The sequence below is a fragment of the Exophiala mesophila genome (genome assembly GCF_000836275.1).
Source record: "Exophiala mesophila strain CBS 40295 unplaced genomic scaffold supercont1.6, whole genome shotgun sequence".
In the NCBI taxonomy this organism is placed as follows: domain Eukaryota; kingdom Fungi; phylum Ascomycota; class Eurotiomycetes; order Chaetothyriales; family Herpotrichiellaceae; genus Exophiala; species Exophiala mesophila.
Genome location: NW_015622509.1, coordinates 1,601,636 through 1,616,688, shown reverse-complemented (window position 1 = coordinate 1,616,688; position 15,053 = coordinate 1,601,636). Strand labels below are relative to the sequence as shown.

At 49.3% G+C, this 15,053-nt stretch overlaps 3 protein-coding genes across 3 annotated transcripts; all 3 read left to right on the top strand.

The window, feature by feature from the left end:
- Positions 1–117: 117 nt before the first annotated feature.
- On the top strand, positions 118–1,222 carry PV10_08466 (uncharacterized protein; the record flags this gene model as incomplete). The annotated part of the gene is made up of 4 exons (XM_016373491.1): positions 118–438; positions 505–658; positions 721–960; positions 1,018–1,222. The coding sequence occupies 4 exons, from the start codon at positions 118–120 to the stop codon at positions 1,176–1,178; spliced, it is 876 nt and encodes a 291-aa protein (XP_016220402.1). The 3' UTR covers positions 1,179–1,222.
- A 380-nt stretch (positions 1,223–1,602) lies between these two features.
- Positions 1,603–3,354, top strand: PV10_08465 (uncharacterized protein). The gene is made up of 2 exons (XM_016373490.1): positions 1,603–2,096; positions 2,149–3,354. Exons 1-2 carry the CDS (start codon positions 1,647–1,649, stop codon positions 3,163–3,165), a joined length of 1,467 nt encoding a protein of 488 aa, XP_016220401.1. The 5' UTR covers positions 1,603–1,646; the 3' UTR covers positions 3,166–3,354.
- Positions 3,355–14,417: 11,063 nt separating this feature from the next.
- Positions 14,418–14,861, top strand: PV10_08464 (uncharacterized protein; the record flags this gene model as incomplete). Its single annotated transcript, XM_016373489.1, has 2 exons — positions 14,418–14,535; positions 14,596–14,861. 2 exons carry the CDS (start codon positions 14,418–14,420, stop codon positions 14,859–14,861), a joined length of 384 nt encoding a protein of 127 aa, XP_016220400.1.
- Between the last annotated feature and the right edge of the window lie 192 nt (positions 14,862–15,053).

The following is a 15,053-nucleotide window of genomic DNA, read 5'->3' as shown; positions in this document are numbered from 1 at the left end:
ATCTTCCAACCATTCTCAAGACTTTTTCACCATTAGCATAATTTCTGTCGACTGTTTACTTCTCCATCCGCAGCATTTGTCTACCCATTTGCAACTTCTTCAATTCCAATCATCAATATGGGTAACCAGGCTCTTGATGTCAATGGATTTACCAACACTGTAACCACCAACAATCACATCACCACTCGAGGCAGCGACTGGTATTTTACTGTGTGCGCAGTCATGTGCTTTTCAACTTTGGTCTTCATAGGCCTTTCCTTCACCAAGCCCCGCTCTCAGCGCTTATTCCACTACATCACTGCTGGGATCACGCTTGTTGCCGCCATCGCCTACTTTTGCATGGGTTCCAACCTCGGCTGGACTGCTATTCAAGTTGAATTCGAGCGCACCAACCCCAAGGTTGCTGGTAACATGCGTCAAATCTTCTATGTCCGCTACGTAAGTGCGATTCGCATCTGAGTTCGACATCCAGATGCAACCGTGCTAACCCTCGGGTCCATTCAGATTGATTGGTTCATCACCACTCCTCTTCTGTTGACTGACCTGTTCCTCACCTGTGGACTTCCTATGCCCACAATCCTTTATACTATCCTATTCAATGAAGTGATGGTAGTTACGGGCTTGGTCGGTGCTCTTGTTCGTACCTCATACAAGTGGGGTAGGCAAACCGAATCCCCATCACAATGTCTGTCCCACAGGTCAAACTAATAAGATTGATAGGCTTCTTCACTTTCGGGACCGTCTCATTCTTCGTTGTCGCCTATACCATTGCCTTTGAAGGCCGTACCTATTCTCGTGCTTTAGGTTCTGATATCTCTCGAACATACACCACGTGTGGAGCTTGGACTGCTGCCATCTGGCTAGTCTACCCCATCATTTGGGGTGTCTGTGAGGGCGGAAATGTCATCTCCAGTGACGCTGAAGCTATTGCCTATGGCATCTTGGACCTTCTCGCAAAGCGTGAGTATTTTTCCTCTCCACCTGAAGGCTCTCCCGTCGTATTGACATTGCATATAGCTGTCTTTGGTGCACTTCTCCTCTGGGGTCATCGCAATATCGAGCTCGAACGTCTGGGTATTCATGTCCACGACCCTACTGTCTCACCTCGCGCCTCTGGTGGTGTCCAAGAAAAGACCACCGAGACCGTCCCAGAAACAGCGACTTCTTCCACTCCATGAATCGGCAGGTGTTTTCTGCTTTCAAGACGGCATTAAAAGGTAACAGGATAATAATTTTTTGAAAGTTAATAGTATAATATAGCGGGAACTACCACTATGGAGCCAAGGAAGGTGACCTCGAGGAGCTATAGAGAAATCTGGACTTGGAAGAAGGCTCTAAGTTTTTGTCAGAGCATGGCTTACAGCATGTTCAACGCATTTCTCAAGGGGATCGTCGACGATGGGAATTGATACTTGAGGGCGCCGAGCATAGATCCATGGCGTTGAGCTTAGCGCGGATATAGTAGACCCACCCCTTGTTCTCCGCAGTGTAACGGTTCTCATTTGCCCTAGTCTCGAACCTCCGGTACCGGGCAACTTGCAAGGAATAAAGTTAGATCTCACTGCCACATCCTAGTTTTGTAGCTGGTCGTCCTCTTCTGCTACTGGGGCCAGCCCCGGTGCCTACAGAGTACTTGCAGTGTCAGAATGCCAGCACAACCATTTGGCTTATGGTGGCGAAGCCACACCATGTTCATCCTCACCACGGTGTGCATTGGTGTGTTCACCGACATGTTTCTGTACTCCTTGATCATCCCCGTACTCCCCTTTATGCTTCACGACCGATTAGGTGTACCAAAGTCGAGCGTACAGCAACATGTTTCTGGTCTTCTCTCGGTGTATGCTGCTTCGACGTTAATTGGGTCCCCAGTGGTCGGCATTATAGCCGACCGACAGCAGACACGAAGAGGCCCCTACCTCACAGGCCTCATCGCCCTCGGTGCTGCGACAATACTGCTATTCTCTAGTCGGCATCTATCGTTACTGTACGTCGCCAGGGTCTTGCAGGGAATCAGCGCCGCCGTGGTATGGTCGGTTGGTATCGCCTTAGCGGTCGACACCGTGGGCGTTAAAAATTTGGGAAAGACCTTGGGGACGGTCAGTCAATCCATGTATGGCCCACTCAAACACTTGCTGACATGTGTTTCAGATGTCTTCCGCCACGCTCGCGGGTGTGCTATTTGCACCCATGATAGGTGGCATCCTTTACGACAAAACAGGAGTCCTCGGGCCTACCGTGCTGTCGACAACATTGATAACCATCGACCTTGTGCTACGACTGCTTGTCGTCGAGAAGAAGACAGCAGCCGAATATGAGGGGAATCTTGCAGAGGAGAGCGGCGGTGTTGTAGCTGGTGAGGTCTCAGGTACACCTGATTCTCCTGAAGGCAGAGACCCAAGTATGGAAGGAGATCACATGCACGAGAGCAACGAAAGCGAGCCATTACTCCAGCCTGTCGCCTTCAAGATAGCTCCTGATCAGCGCCGCTCATGGATCGTTCGCCTAATGCCCATCGTTATCTGCCTTGGAAACTCGCGGCTGGCGATGGCTCTGACCCTCACAACAATGCAGGGCATGATCTTAGGCGCATTTGAAGCGACTATTCCCATTCGGACAGCCGAGCTTTTCGGCTTCGACTCTTTCCATTCGGGATTGATGATGATGCCGGTTGTTGTTTCGTCGGTCATCTTTGGACCCATACTTGGTTATGTCGTTGACAAAACTGGGCCAAAAGTCGTGGCCGCATCTACTCTCGTCTTGCAGGCCTGTACGCTGGTGCTACTCCGACTACCTCGCCCTGGAGGAGCCGACCAGATCGCACTATTTGCTATCATCACAGGATTGTGCAGCATCAGCATATCTGGATGCAGTTCCGCTACAGCGGTCGAGTCTGGATTGGTGGTAGACTCTTACCACAAAGCCAATCCTGAGTTTTTTGGGCGCCTCGGCCCGTACGCACAACTGTACGCACTCTCCGCCATGGCGTACACACTTGGCCTTGGTATTGGACCTGAGATCACTGGCCAGCTACAACCTTGGTTGGGTTTTGGCAACACCTTCATCATTCTCGCGGTGATATCTGCTTTAACAGCCGTCATGGCCGTACGATATGTCGGCGGTAAGCCTGCGAACCGCTCAGCGGCAAAAGGACAAACTCTCCCATAAATGCCAGAGGCCTGCAGTCTTGGAGCGAAATGTCATCTATCGATACATCCTTGGTGACTCCAATCTGCACGGGGTGGAGAAATAGCTTGTATAGAACATGCCACCTCTGGCTATCCTCTCAGTTCCTATGTACCAAGAAAAATCTGTAGCTCTAGAATTTCCTCTTCAACTTGGCAGGTTTCATATCCTGGATATAACAACGAATATCCTGCCATTGCGAATGTGTGGTTTTCAGGTCTCTGCGCCTTAGCACGGTTAGTTTCGAGTCAATTTATCCTTATATACTCCTCATATACTCCTCTATCTTTATGATAATAATTATCTAGTTACTATAATCCTATGTACCTGTCTTTTCCTTATTTACTAGTGTCTTACCCCCCAGGGGCAACAAAAGCCTTGCATTCCTGTGGATACTCCCAAACGCTGTCAAGTAGCCCTTCGGCGTCTTGGCAACCGAACCCCGAATGCCAATATTGGCTGATGCCGGACAACACCAAATGATTCCTTCAGACAATGTTCTTTCCTGCGCGCGTGTCATGCCCTTAGATGCGGGCCCAGGCGCTAGAATCAAATATGTACATACATGAATCTGCTTTTGGTGGTGTCTAGTGCACGGTCAGCCCACAAGGCTATGGCGCTGTCATCATCTGTCGCTAAGATCAATGTATAGTAAAGCCTCCAGCATATCGACCAGCCAGCGGCTGCAGGATGGCAATGGCGTCTGAACTCTGCAACCAGGTGCGCATCAAAATCCCACCCCTTCCCTTCTTCAATGTAGATACTCTTCCCATTCAGCCCCTCAGAAACCATGACCGATACAACATGCTCCGCAACGACCGTGGACGATTGATAATGCGATGGAAGCTCCTCTTGTGACTCTTGACTCCTGTTCTTAAACAAGTCGATCAATCCACTATCCGAGGTCATTGGCGTCTCAGTCATTCCCGGACACACAGCGTTGATGCGAATGCCATCGCGAGCATAAATCGCTGCTCTCATCGCTCTCATCAGCCCTAGAATCGCCTGTTTTGATGTCTGGTAGAGAAACATCCCTGGTGCGTCGCGAAAACCAGTGACACTGGACAGGAATGTCAAGCTCGACCCTGACGGCTGGCTGCGAGATCGTAGGAATGGTAATGAAATCCTCGCAAAGGCACATGTTGCCATGAAATTGACATCAAGCGCACGAGTATCGCCAGGATCCTGACCGACGGTTTCAGGAGTCAGATCTGGATCGAAGTAAGGGGACGTAGTGCTCTCGACAACCCCAGCGCAGAATACTGCATGGTCCACATGGCCGTGCTTGTCTCTTGCGGTTCGGAAAAGATCGTACATCTGGTTATAATTGCGAACATCGCACGGTGAGAATGTCAATTGACCTTTCGGGCTTGATGGTTGGTCTTCGGAGAGTAAAGTCTTGATTAAAGCCTCCCCTAGTTGTTTGTTGATATCACCGAAGGTGATGTTGGCTCCGTGAAGGTATAGCAGTCTGACTAGATCGGCTCCGATGCCACTGGCGCCACCCGTCACCACAACGACTTTGCCTTTAAGGGCAGGAAAATTGTCGGTGCTTGGGAACAATGGGTATTCCGACATCGTGCTCCAAGGCTGCGGAAATAAAGAAAGCTTGTCTAGGTATAATTGAGGTTCGGTGGAGGAAGGCTGAGATGTCGAGAAAGATTGTGTAGTATTTTAAACTGGAGGTAGGCTCCCACCTGTTGCAGTCAATAAGGTACTAGGAACCTCGGTGATAGTGGATTAATCACAACCACGAGCGAATCCGATTCGACCACAGCGTACAGCAAATACAGTTCCTACTCCATCGATTCGGAACGTCGGCTCTTTCCCCGCTGCGAGTGAGCATCACGGCATATCTGGACTACGAAGAAGACCTCCCTGTAGAAAGTGTTTCTATCTAAATGCATCGTCCAAAACTATGGTACGCCTAGCTGCCAGGCAAAGTGATCAGTCAACGTTCGCTGGGAATAGATCAGTTTTACGGAGTATTAGAGGTTGATATGATTCTGGAGGCCTTCAAATACATCTATCTCAATTAAGCCAGCAGATATCCCCCACTCGAGTGGACGACTGTACCATCTATGAACGTGTCGCGCATACAATAGAGATAAGCTTCTGCTATGTCTTGAGGGCTGGCAATCGTCCTTGTCATGGTTGAGTTCGAATACTTTTCAAGGAGTGGCTGAAGTACATGATCCGGGAATCCATTAAACAATTCCGTTCGTGTTGGGCCGGGACATATACAATTAACTCTGATGGGCCGTAAGTCGACAGCTAGGGCACGAGTGACACCCTCGACTCCGGCTCCCCAGCCTGCCATCAACACTCTCCCTGGGACTGGTTTGACGTTGTTCACCCCGCTGGTCAGAGTGATTGACGAGGCAGGGCTGCTGTTCATATAGTGTGAAGCTAGCTTTCCAATGATGATTGGCACGTAGAACCGTAAAACACCGTGTTCTGTGATCATTTCCGTGTCTGTGTCTGCAAGAGGGATCGATCCGACCTTGTTGCCTGCTGTGTAGACGATGTGATCCAGCTTGTATTGACCCCGATCGGTGGCGCTTTCGAACAAGGCCTTTAGGTTTGCCTCCAGTTCCTTCAGATCGAAGAGGTCACATGCGTAACCTTGGACGTTAGAAGATCCGGCATGAACTCCATTGATGGTGCATTTGATGTTGTTGAGTTTCTGGACTGCCGTCTCTATTTTTGTTGCATTCGAACTTGACACAATCACTGTAGCACCGAACTCTCGACTCGCTTCTGCCACCGCCAGACCTATTCCTGATGTTCCACCTAATATTAGAATCCGTTTTCCAGCCAGCTTCCCGGCGTAGCTGATTTGTTGATGCTCAGTCATCTTTCTGGTCAACTTTTGTCTGTGCTAGAGCGGAGTACGATACTATTGCAGCAACATTTGATGTGAGCTATAAAATTTTGACATAGAATACTTTTGCCTGCCTTTGGTTTTGCCTGAGGATCGCGGCCGAACGGTGATATGCTAAGCTGGGCGCCCAGGTTTCCCAGACTAAAAGAGAGACCGCCACTAAAACTATCTAGCTGTATTTGGTGAATACCGAGTCCCACCTCTCTCATTTCAGCAACTACCGAGACTTCCGATTGGTGAGGGACGGGAAGCTACTACTCATGGTCGCAAAGTGGAATCTAGGTTCGTGCACATCATCTTCGACCGTGGTGGCGGTGGGCATTCAGCACTTGAAATGGCTTTGTTCTGCCACAAAGGTCTGTAATGCGACCGTGGGCTTACACCTGATGTAGAGGGACCGTTCAAATTTTGGGGCAATGATGGAAGTAATCAAGGTGTGAAATACTCGTCGTCAAAGGGGAGGCCTGAGAGAAATATTTGAGATTTTGTATCCAATCAGGCACTACTGACCTTGCTCTGCTCGTTTTGCAGCAGCAGGGAATAATCTCCATGTGTTATCCCTGACTGTTCCCTGCTCAACGCCTGCGTCAGCTTCTCGTGCAGCAACATCCATCATATTCTCATCCATTGTCTTCCAAGTCGAGCATGGAACGCCACAATCTGCACCGTAGAGACAATGACTCCAGCCCACCATCTTTGCAGCTGGTTCCAGACCAGTCTTTGCCGTCGCAGCCGTGTCAACATACAGCTTTGATAGCTGCGACTCGATTTCTTGTTTGGTCAGGTTCTCAGGGTTTGGAACCCATGATTCTGACCCCAGCAAACTTAATCTTCCCGACAGCGCAGGTAATGCGCCGCCGCAATGTGCAAAGATGTATTTGATATTGGGGTACCTGCGGAAAACGCCTTTGTACAACATGTCGGTAGCAACTCGACAAGTGTCAAATGCAACATCAATCAGAGCTGACGGCTTGCCATACTCGCCAGGTAAATAGGCGTTCGGATGGATATGTAAGATCGCGCTTCGTTTGTCGAGCTCCGCGAAAACAGGTTCTAGTGAGGGATCTGAGAGCAGCACACCATTGTATTGCGTGGTCACAGCGTATCCGTCTGGTTTCGGCTCATCGTACTCGTCCCCATATTGAATTTCGCGCAGGCAGGCCCCAGAACTGTCCGTTGGCAGAGCGAGCAGGTGACCGAATCGACTGGGGTACTGTTGAACAATCTGATGCGCATAGTCATTGCCCGCCCGCAGCTTGTCATGAGCATTGGTGACGTAGCTAAGCAGCGCCATCGCCACTCCCGCGTGATCATTGTACTCGATTATTCCTTCTGCGGACCAATGTATCTGTGATGTAGACTCAACCATAAAGTTTGCCTGGCGGAGTTGAGTGACTAGCTGCGAAGCCGTGTCTTCTGAGATCGCCGGGAAGAAATGACAGTGGACATCAAGGTAGCCTTTTGGCGCCATGGTCGAGCGATACGGTAGGCCAAAAGAGTATGAATCGGGAAGGCGACAAAGAAAAGAAACCCTCAAATCAGTATAACACCCAACACTACCTAGACTTCAATCGACTTCCTTGCAGTTGATATGAAACTGCAGGTCGATGTTGACGGAGATTAGCTTAAATCCATATAAATGATCCCCACTTACAAAATGCTTGCCTCGGTTTCGGGGTTTCCCTTGTTTGGGGAGAGGGATGGTTTGTGGGGAATCAATCAGGTTCCGTGTCATACGACTGGGCTTACACGATTTCAAGGTCAACCAGACCTAGGCACGATAGAGAAGATCGAAATTATCTTGAGGTCAGGTGTATCTTCGAAGAAAGGTTGCTACTAATGAGATATATTTAGCAAGGGAAGAGCAAACAATGCCTCCAAGATGATGGTGTAATTTCTCACAGGCGACATTTCAGACCATTGCTGCCTTTTTCTGAGTCCTTTGGAATATCTCTGTCTTGATTCTCCCATAGCTTGGTCGTTTCTACGATGAGTGGCCAGATGTGAGACATGTTTTCACCCGACATCTCGCTCTTCTTAGCTCCATCAAACAAAGCCTCATACGGGTTCAGGTTCGTGCGTGCCAATGCGCTGTCTAATTCGAACTCAGTCAGGCCATATGCAGCAATAATACTGTCAATATGATTTTTCGCAAGATCATCGATGGCGATGGCATAGGCATCACGGAGATGCTTGTGAGTTTCCTGCGATAGATGTAAAGCTTGACTGAGGCTTGGGTGGTGTGGATTTAAGAGGATTGAGAGGGAGAACTAAACCACAGAGCAAGTCAGTTTCCATGTTTAGCCAGTACTATGAGTGGGACTTTCAGAAGAGGAAGAATGAAAGGGACCACATACGACTTGTGCCAGTGCCCCTAGGTGTACACCAAAGCTCTCTCCGGCCTTTTCAACGCTTTGAACGGATTTCCAAAATCCTTTCCAGTAGATGTAGTCAGAATGAGCCATGGTGAGCGCATGGCTGGAATAGCTTGTATCTATTCCTGCTTCGGTGTCTTCCAAATGCTGTTGGACAAGATTGGCTAGACGATATTCTAGAGCCCATTTCTGCACAGATATCGAGAACCATTGAGTTGCGGAATCAATTGGAGGCTTCTCTGTGTGCCTCCCAGACTTGAGTAAGCCTAGATATTCTAGACTGGATGGTAGTTGTCCGACATGTTGTCGATAGTACTTTAAGATCGCTCTGGTCACTTGCAAGCTGATGACATAATTGTCCCCTTCGTAAGTGACCGCGTTCACGGTGTGCGCATACATTCGCCCAAAACCGGAGAACGCGCTGTAACCATGGCCACCACAGGCAATGCGACATGTTTCGACCCCTTTGCTAGCAAGTTCTGTGGAATAGACCTTCGCTGAAACAGTCTGAAGATGCAGATCTTCTAGTTCGCTAGTATTTCCCGTTTTGAGCATTGTGACGGTGTAGTCATCATATGCCTTCTTGATGGACTGGCCCACCACAATTATCGCCGTCGCCTAATTCGATGTTAAAATCCTGGAGCGTTAACTGAGGGACGGGAGGACTCACGGTTGCCAGTAAAGGTAAAAGTCGATACTTGACACTATTGTAGTCGAAAACAACAGTCTCCTCTGTTTGGCTTGGATCAGGATTGGGTTTCTTAAATTGTCTCCGGAATTTGGTATAGTGGTAAGCAACCACAACTGCCTTGATGAGATCCCACCCGGTAACCTCAGCCATCAAAGCCCTCACAGTGACCATGGACCCATAGGCATGCTTGGTGTTCTTTGCCGGAACATACTTTCCATCTTCGCGCACTTGAGCATTCCTGGACAGCATCTGGGCTCGAGGAATACGCACATTGTGGAATCGGAGGGCGCCATTGTCGGTTCCAAGCATTCCTTGGAAGGCTTTTGGCCCTAACTCATAAATCTCTACTCCTGGGAGAGTTCTATGGGTGTTTGAGTCTCGAAGCTGTACCAAGAATAGATGTACTCCATAGTCGCGCCCTGAAATAATCAGTTTGGCAACTACAATTCCGTGCGTCGCCCAAACTCCGGCAGCGCCGATCCAGTACTTAGTACTACTCAATGTTGGTGAGTTTATAATAAACTCATCATTGTCCGCGCTGAATGTTGCAGTGGTTTCGATCCCTCGTACGTTGGATCCGTGGCCTAATTCGGTCTGGCAATAGCAGCCGAGGATCTCGAATCGATCTGCTCTAGGTAGCCAGATCGCCTTCTGTTCGTCTGACATTTGTCGCTCAAGATTGGACCTAAAAATTCTGAACTGAGGGTGGATTGGCATCATCCAGTCAGTCATAGCAATGGCGTCCATGAATTGAGCGGTTGACCACCCATGCCGGAGTTTCAAATCCACGAGTTCCCTGGATTGAATGGCGATACGAGTCCAGACATCCTTGCGTGCAAGCGACTGCGGGACCACTGTATCTTTAGAGAACAGGGGATGACTTGAGAGCGTGTCAATGGTGGCCTTGCGTCGATCAAATCGCTCCTTTCCTCCCCAGAGAAAGAGGGCAAATGAACTGTCGATGGCCTCCTGGGGCACAGGAATTCTTCCATGATGACTTCCACCCATAGTCCCGCCAACTTAATCGGGCAGCTAGAGAAAGGATTCACAAGACCTAAACTGTGTTGTAGCGCAAGAAACGATAACAAGAAGATAAATTTTCACAAGTTGAGAAGGTCGAACACAGGAATGGGTGGGAGACATCAAAACAGCGAGCTGCTGCCGAGGAAAGGAATTCGCCGAAACGCAAGTCAAAATTCACCGAGACGCAGGACTGACACAACCGATAATCTGAACATCTACTTAGTGAAAGATCATGTGGAGACGAATTACAGCTGCCCGTGGCTTATGTTTGTTTTACTATCATGAAAGTATACTAGGTCTTTCCTGATGCCGTCAAAAACCTGTCTAAGGCACTTCCAACGGCGACTGGGTCCTCAACCACACTCCAGTGGCCTACCTTCTGCAAGACCTCCAATTTTGCGTTTGGGAGACTATTGCAAAGATTTTGACAGGCAGTGACTGGACTCACCTTGTCCTCGTCGCCCACAAGAATGAGAGCTGGCATTTTGAGGCTCCGTAAATCGACTTCAAGGTTGGACGCCTTGCCCAATCCTGTGCAAGCTTTTGCATATCCCTCAGGGTCTTGACTCATTAGAATAGCTTTCACAGCGCCATAAGCCGAATGATTGATGGTTTTTGTAGCTTGAGAAGTTCCATTTGTAGCAATTGTGTCCGCAACTGCCTTCATGCCTCCAGCCCGGACAGCAGCGGAGCGTTTTCGCTGCCCTTCTGCTGCTGCATCAGGCACTGGATAGCGTGCGGGGCCCAACAGTACCAGCTTTTGCACGAGGTCAGGATATTGGCTTGCGAAGGTCAATGCAATCAATGTTCCCATGGAGTGGGCCACGAGTACAGATGGGCGGTTGTTCAAATGCTGGAAAAGTGCCGCAAGATCTTGCGCGTAGCTCTGGATGGATATCACAGAGGTGGAAGCCGTAGGAGAAAGTCCATGGCCCTCGATGTCGTATCGCACGGACCTTGCTGCCTGAGCAAAGTGAGAAGTTCTGAGCAGAGGCCCGTAGAACTCAGTTGAACCACCAAGCCCATGCACAAAGACAAGCTGTGTCTCGCCTTCGCCCGTGATCTCCACGTTGACAAACTTGGAGCCAACTCTCGTCAGACCCGAATTGCCTGGGCTTCGACTTGTGTTGTAAAATGGTAGCGTTGACGGTGCAAATAGCTTGGACGTCGCACAGTTCACTGTGTCGAGGAGAACTACTTGATTGCGTAGGGTCCCGAGACCTGTGGCAGTAACTTCAATCAAGTCTCCGGGATGCAGAAACGACGGCGGCGTTTGACCAAATCCCACGCCAGCTGGTGTTCCTGTGGCAATCACATCTCCTGGCTGAATAGTCGCCCCAGCAGTAATGGTCGCGATCAATCGAGAAACCGAAAAGATCAGTTCATCTGTAGTGGCGTCTTGTCTTTTTTGGCCATTAACGAATGTCTGGATTCTCAAACTTTTAGGGAGGCTGCTTGCTGGAACTGCCACTGGACCCATGGGGCAGTATGTGTCTCCCGACTTTCCAAGGTAGAATTGCTTATGATCACGCTGAACTTCACGCGCTGTAATGTCGTTGAGTAAGGTGTAACCCCAGACATAGCTCATCGCATCCTTTTCGTCGACATGTCGACCAGGCTTGCCAATGATCACACCGATCTCGCCTTCGTAGTCCAGCGTACTTGTAAAGTGTGGGTCTAGCTCAACAGCAGCTCCTGCTGAGATAATACTCGTACTTCTCTTTGTGAAGATGACAGGATGAGATGGCTGAGCCATCTTATCGCTTGAGTCATAGCCGCTGCTATGAAACTCTTTGGCGTGTTCCGCGTAGTTCTTCCCTACAGCAAGAATGTCGCGTCCGCTGAGAGGCGGAAGAATAGTGACTGACCCCAAAGGAACGCAGGTATCATCATCGTTAACTTCGTTCCCTAGCTCAATAACTTGATATAGAGTCCTCACAGGCGCACCCGAAGGCATGTTGACGGGTGTAATTTGCTGACCTTCGAAACTGACCTTGCCGATCCGGCTTTCGCCTGACGAATCTTTGTATGCCACGAAGCTCGTTGAGCCTAGAGATTCCCGAGACAACTGTGGGCCCTGGATTCGAGCCTTCCAAGTCAGCCGTTCAGCTGTGGTCATGAAATCCTTTTGAGCAGCTTTGTGTATCCTTCCATTGATCATAATCAGGTTTAGTTTGCTGTGGTCTTGTAGTATCCTGATGTTCTCGAGAGGATCACCATCTACCAATATGCAATCGGCCAGGTAACCGGGCCTAATCTGCCCCAGCTCATGTTCTCGCATAAATAACTTGGCAACACCGGCAGTTGCAGCGAGAAGAGACTCCATGGGGGTGAAGCCCAGCCAGTTGACAAAGTGCTCCAGATCTCGTGCATAGGTTCCATGTGGAGTCCAGGCAAATCCATAATCTCCTCCGCTGGGAACAATCGTCAGCAAGAAGAGCGGCATTCGAACATTGAAACTTACGGCAGTACTGTTATGCCTCGTTGATGCATCTCGCTCAGGACAACTTTTGCCTTTGCAAACTCCCTCTCATAACCATCCCTCTCCTCATCCGACATCTTGTAGCCGTAGGACTCAGACTCGTAAAGTGTTGCGTAGAGCCAATTGATCGCAGGGACTACCATATGCTTGCTTTTGTTTTTCTCTAGCATGTTCAGGCCCTCGTCGTCGGTCCAACTTGCGTGAAAAATGATATCAACGCCATGCTTGACACACATTTTGACACTGTCGCGAGCCCTATAAGCGAAACTTGATTAGAGTACCGTATCTGTGTTGTTTGTCATTGCATCCATACCTAGCATGGGCACAAAGCCTTGTTCCTCGGCCATGTGCCACTTCGACACAAACTGCTGTCTCTTCATCGCTATAATAACATTTTTCCGACGATAACGGCTCGCAGATTTCCTCCCCAGACATTGTGAGTTTGACTGTGTCAGCACCAATATCAATATGACGATTTACTGCCTCGCGCATCTCATCGGGCCCGTCCGCAATCACAGCAAGACCATTTTGACCAACCGCATCCTGTGGATGAGTGATTTCCTTGCAATTAGCAAGATATCGCGGTCCTGGTAGCTTTCCCGCGTTTATTGCATCGCGAATCACGACATCAAGCCGGTCTTGAGCCGAAGCTGCACCAAAGCACCTAGTGGGCGTTAATGACCAACTTTACTTCGGGATGCGCTGTTCCAGTGCACAACAAGAAACATGACTTACATGGTATACCCGCTGTCGATCGCAGTCTTTGCCGATCTTGCCGTTAACAAGGTGTGCTCCTCAGTCCCGAGCCCTGCTAGTGCTGGGATGTCTCCAGAGTTCCAAGTCAAGTGAGTATGTGCGTCTCCCAGGCCACTCATAAGGGTCCTTCCACGTCCTTGTACGACCTTTGTCTTAGGATCTTGAATAAGTCTTTCCAGTGTTGGAACATCACCGACTTGGGCAATTCGATTGCCTTTGATGAGGACGTCTCCTCGGTACGGAGGGATTCCTGTAGAGTCAAATATTTGCACGTCAAGAAAGATGATGGTAGAGTCATCCGGAGTGCCTAGTGTAGGCAGTCTAAGTATCAGCAACCTTCGCAAATGATGAGTGAAGGGATGTTCATTACCTTGGATTTGATAGTCCTTGGGCTTAAGAGCAGGATCAAAATGCACGGCTTCCCATGGCTTTCTAGGGGTGTCAGCCATCTTAGCAGCCGAGTCCATGGCACCGTTGACAAGTTTCGCGTTCAAAGCCTCCTGGGGTTGTATGGGAGTTTTGGTGCCCAGCACATTTTCCGCAAAGACTTCACCTTCCATAACTGAGCTTCAGTGTTTGTCCCAGGAATTACAGTATGACAGGCTATTAGGGACCAACTGAGGTCTAGTAGATAAGCATCATTGCTAAGATGTATGGCCTACCTAGATCTCTGCCTATCTTGATCTCAGGAGCAGATCCGCATACAAATCGGGCGCCCTTCCAAAGGCATGTCCCCCAGGACCTTCGCCGAAATCCTCTCGTCAACTTCCGAAACAGGACTCGTCATGAAACATGTCTATCAATACCAAAACGAGCCATCTCGGGATACTTGGCAGAGCCAACCGAGAGGACAATGAATGGGTCCAACACTCAGAGTCGTTTAACGATCGGAAATGCTGAATGGCTTTTACTGCCCATGCATCCTCTACAGGGTTCATTTCTTTCACATTGAAAGAAGGCACTGGTGGGCGCTCTCTCCCTCCATCAAGCCTCAAAAGGGTCCAATCACAATTTACATTCTCCATGACCCACACCCCCGACACCATGGCCAACTCGGCCTCTGACTTCGCAATACGCCAAAAAGAGGAAATGCCGATGAAGACAGCCGATGAGATGGCACTTGATCACAAGAAGCTACTATGTTCGTCGGAAATCCATTGATCAATTATCCTCGGCTATTGGCGTGCTGATTTGCCTACAGGGTTGGTGATTGACAACGAAGTCTACGATTGCTCGAATTTCGCCAAGAAGCATCCTGGTGGCGAGGCCGTTATTCGAAGATACGCTGGAAGTGACTGCTCTGTCCAGTTCTGGAGGTTCCACAGAAGAGAGCATTTGATGCTGTATGGTTCTCCTCTAAAAATTGCAAAGACAAAGGGTGTAAGAAAGGCATACGACTCGTCCGATCTGCCTCCACCAACGATGTCGTTCAGCAATACCACTTTCGAGTACGATAGCGAATGGTAGCCTTTCGAAGGATAACTTTAGTGCCAGTTATTCATGCAGCTAACGGCGATATGTTGAGACTTGATCCACTGCCCTAGCAATGTTGTTGCACACTCTTTTTATGTTTGTAGTCCTCAGTTTTCTTGGGCCTCTGTCAGGATTTCCCTCTACAGGTGTGTTCTACGCTCATCTTCGAACATGGTCGACCACACA

Coding starts and splice junctions, on each gene's coding strand:
- PV10_08465 (XM_016373490.1), top strand. CDS start 1,647: ATGCCAGCACAACCATTTGGCTTATGGTGGCGAAGCCACACCATGTTC. Junction 2,097..2,148: donor TGGGAAAGACCTTGGGGACG/GTCAGTCAATCC, acceptor CATGTGTTTCAG/ATGTCTTCCGCCACGCTCGC.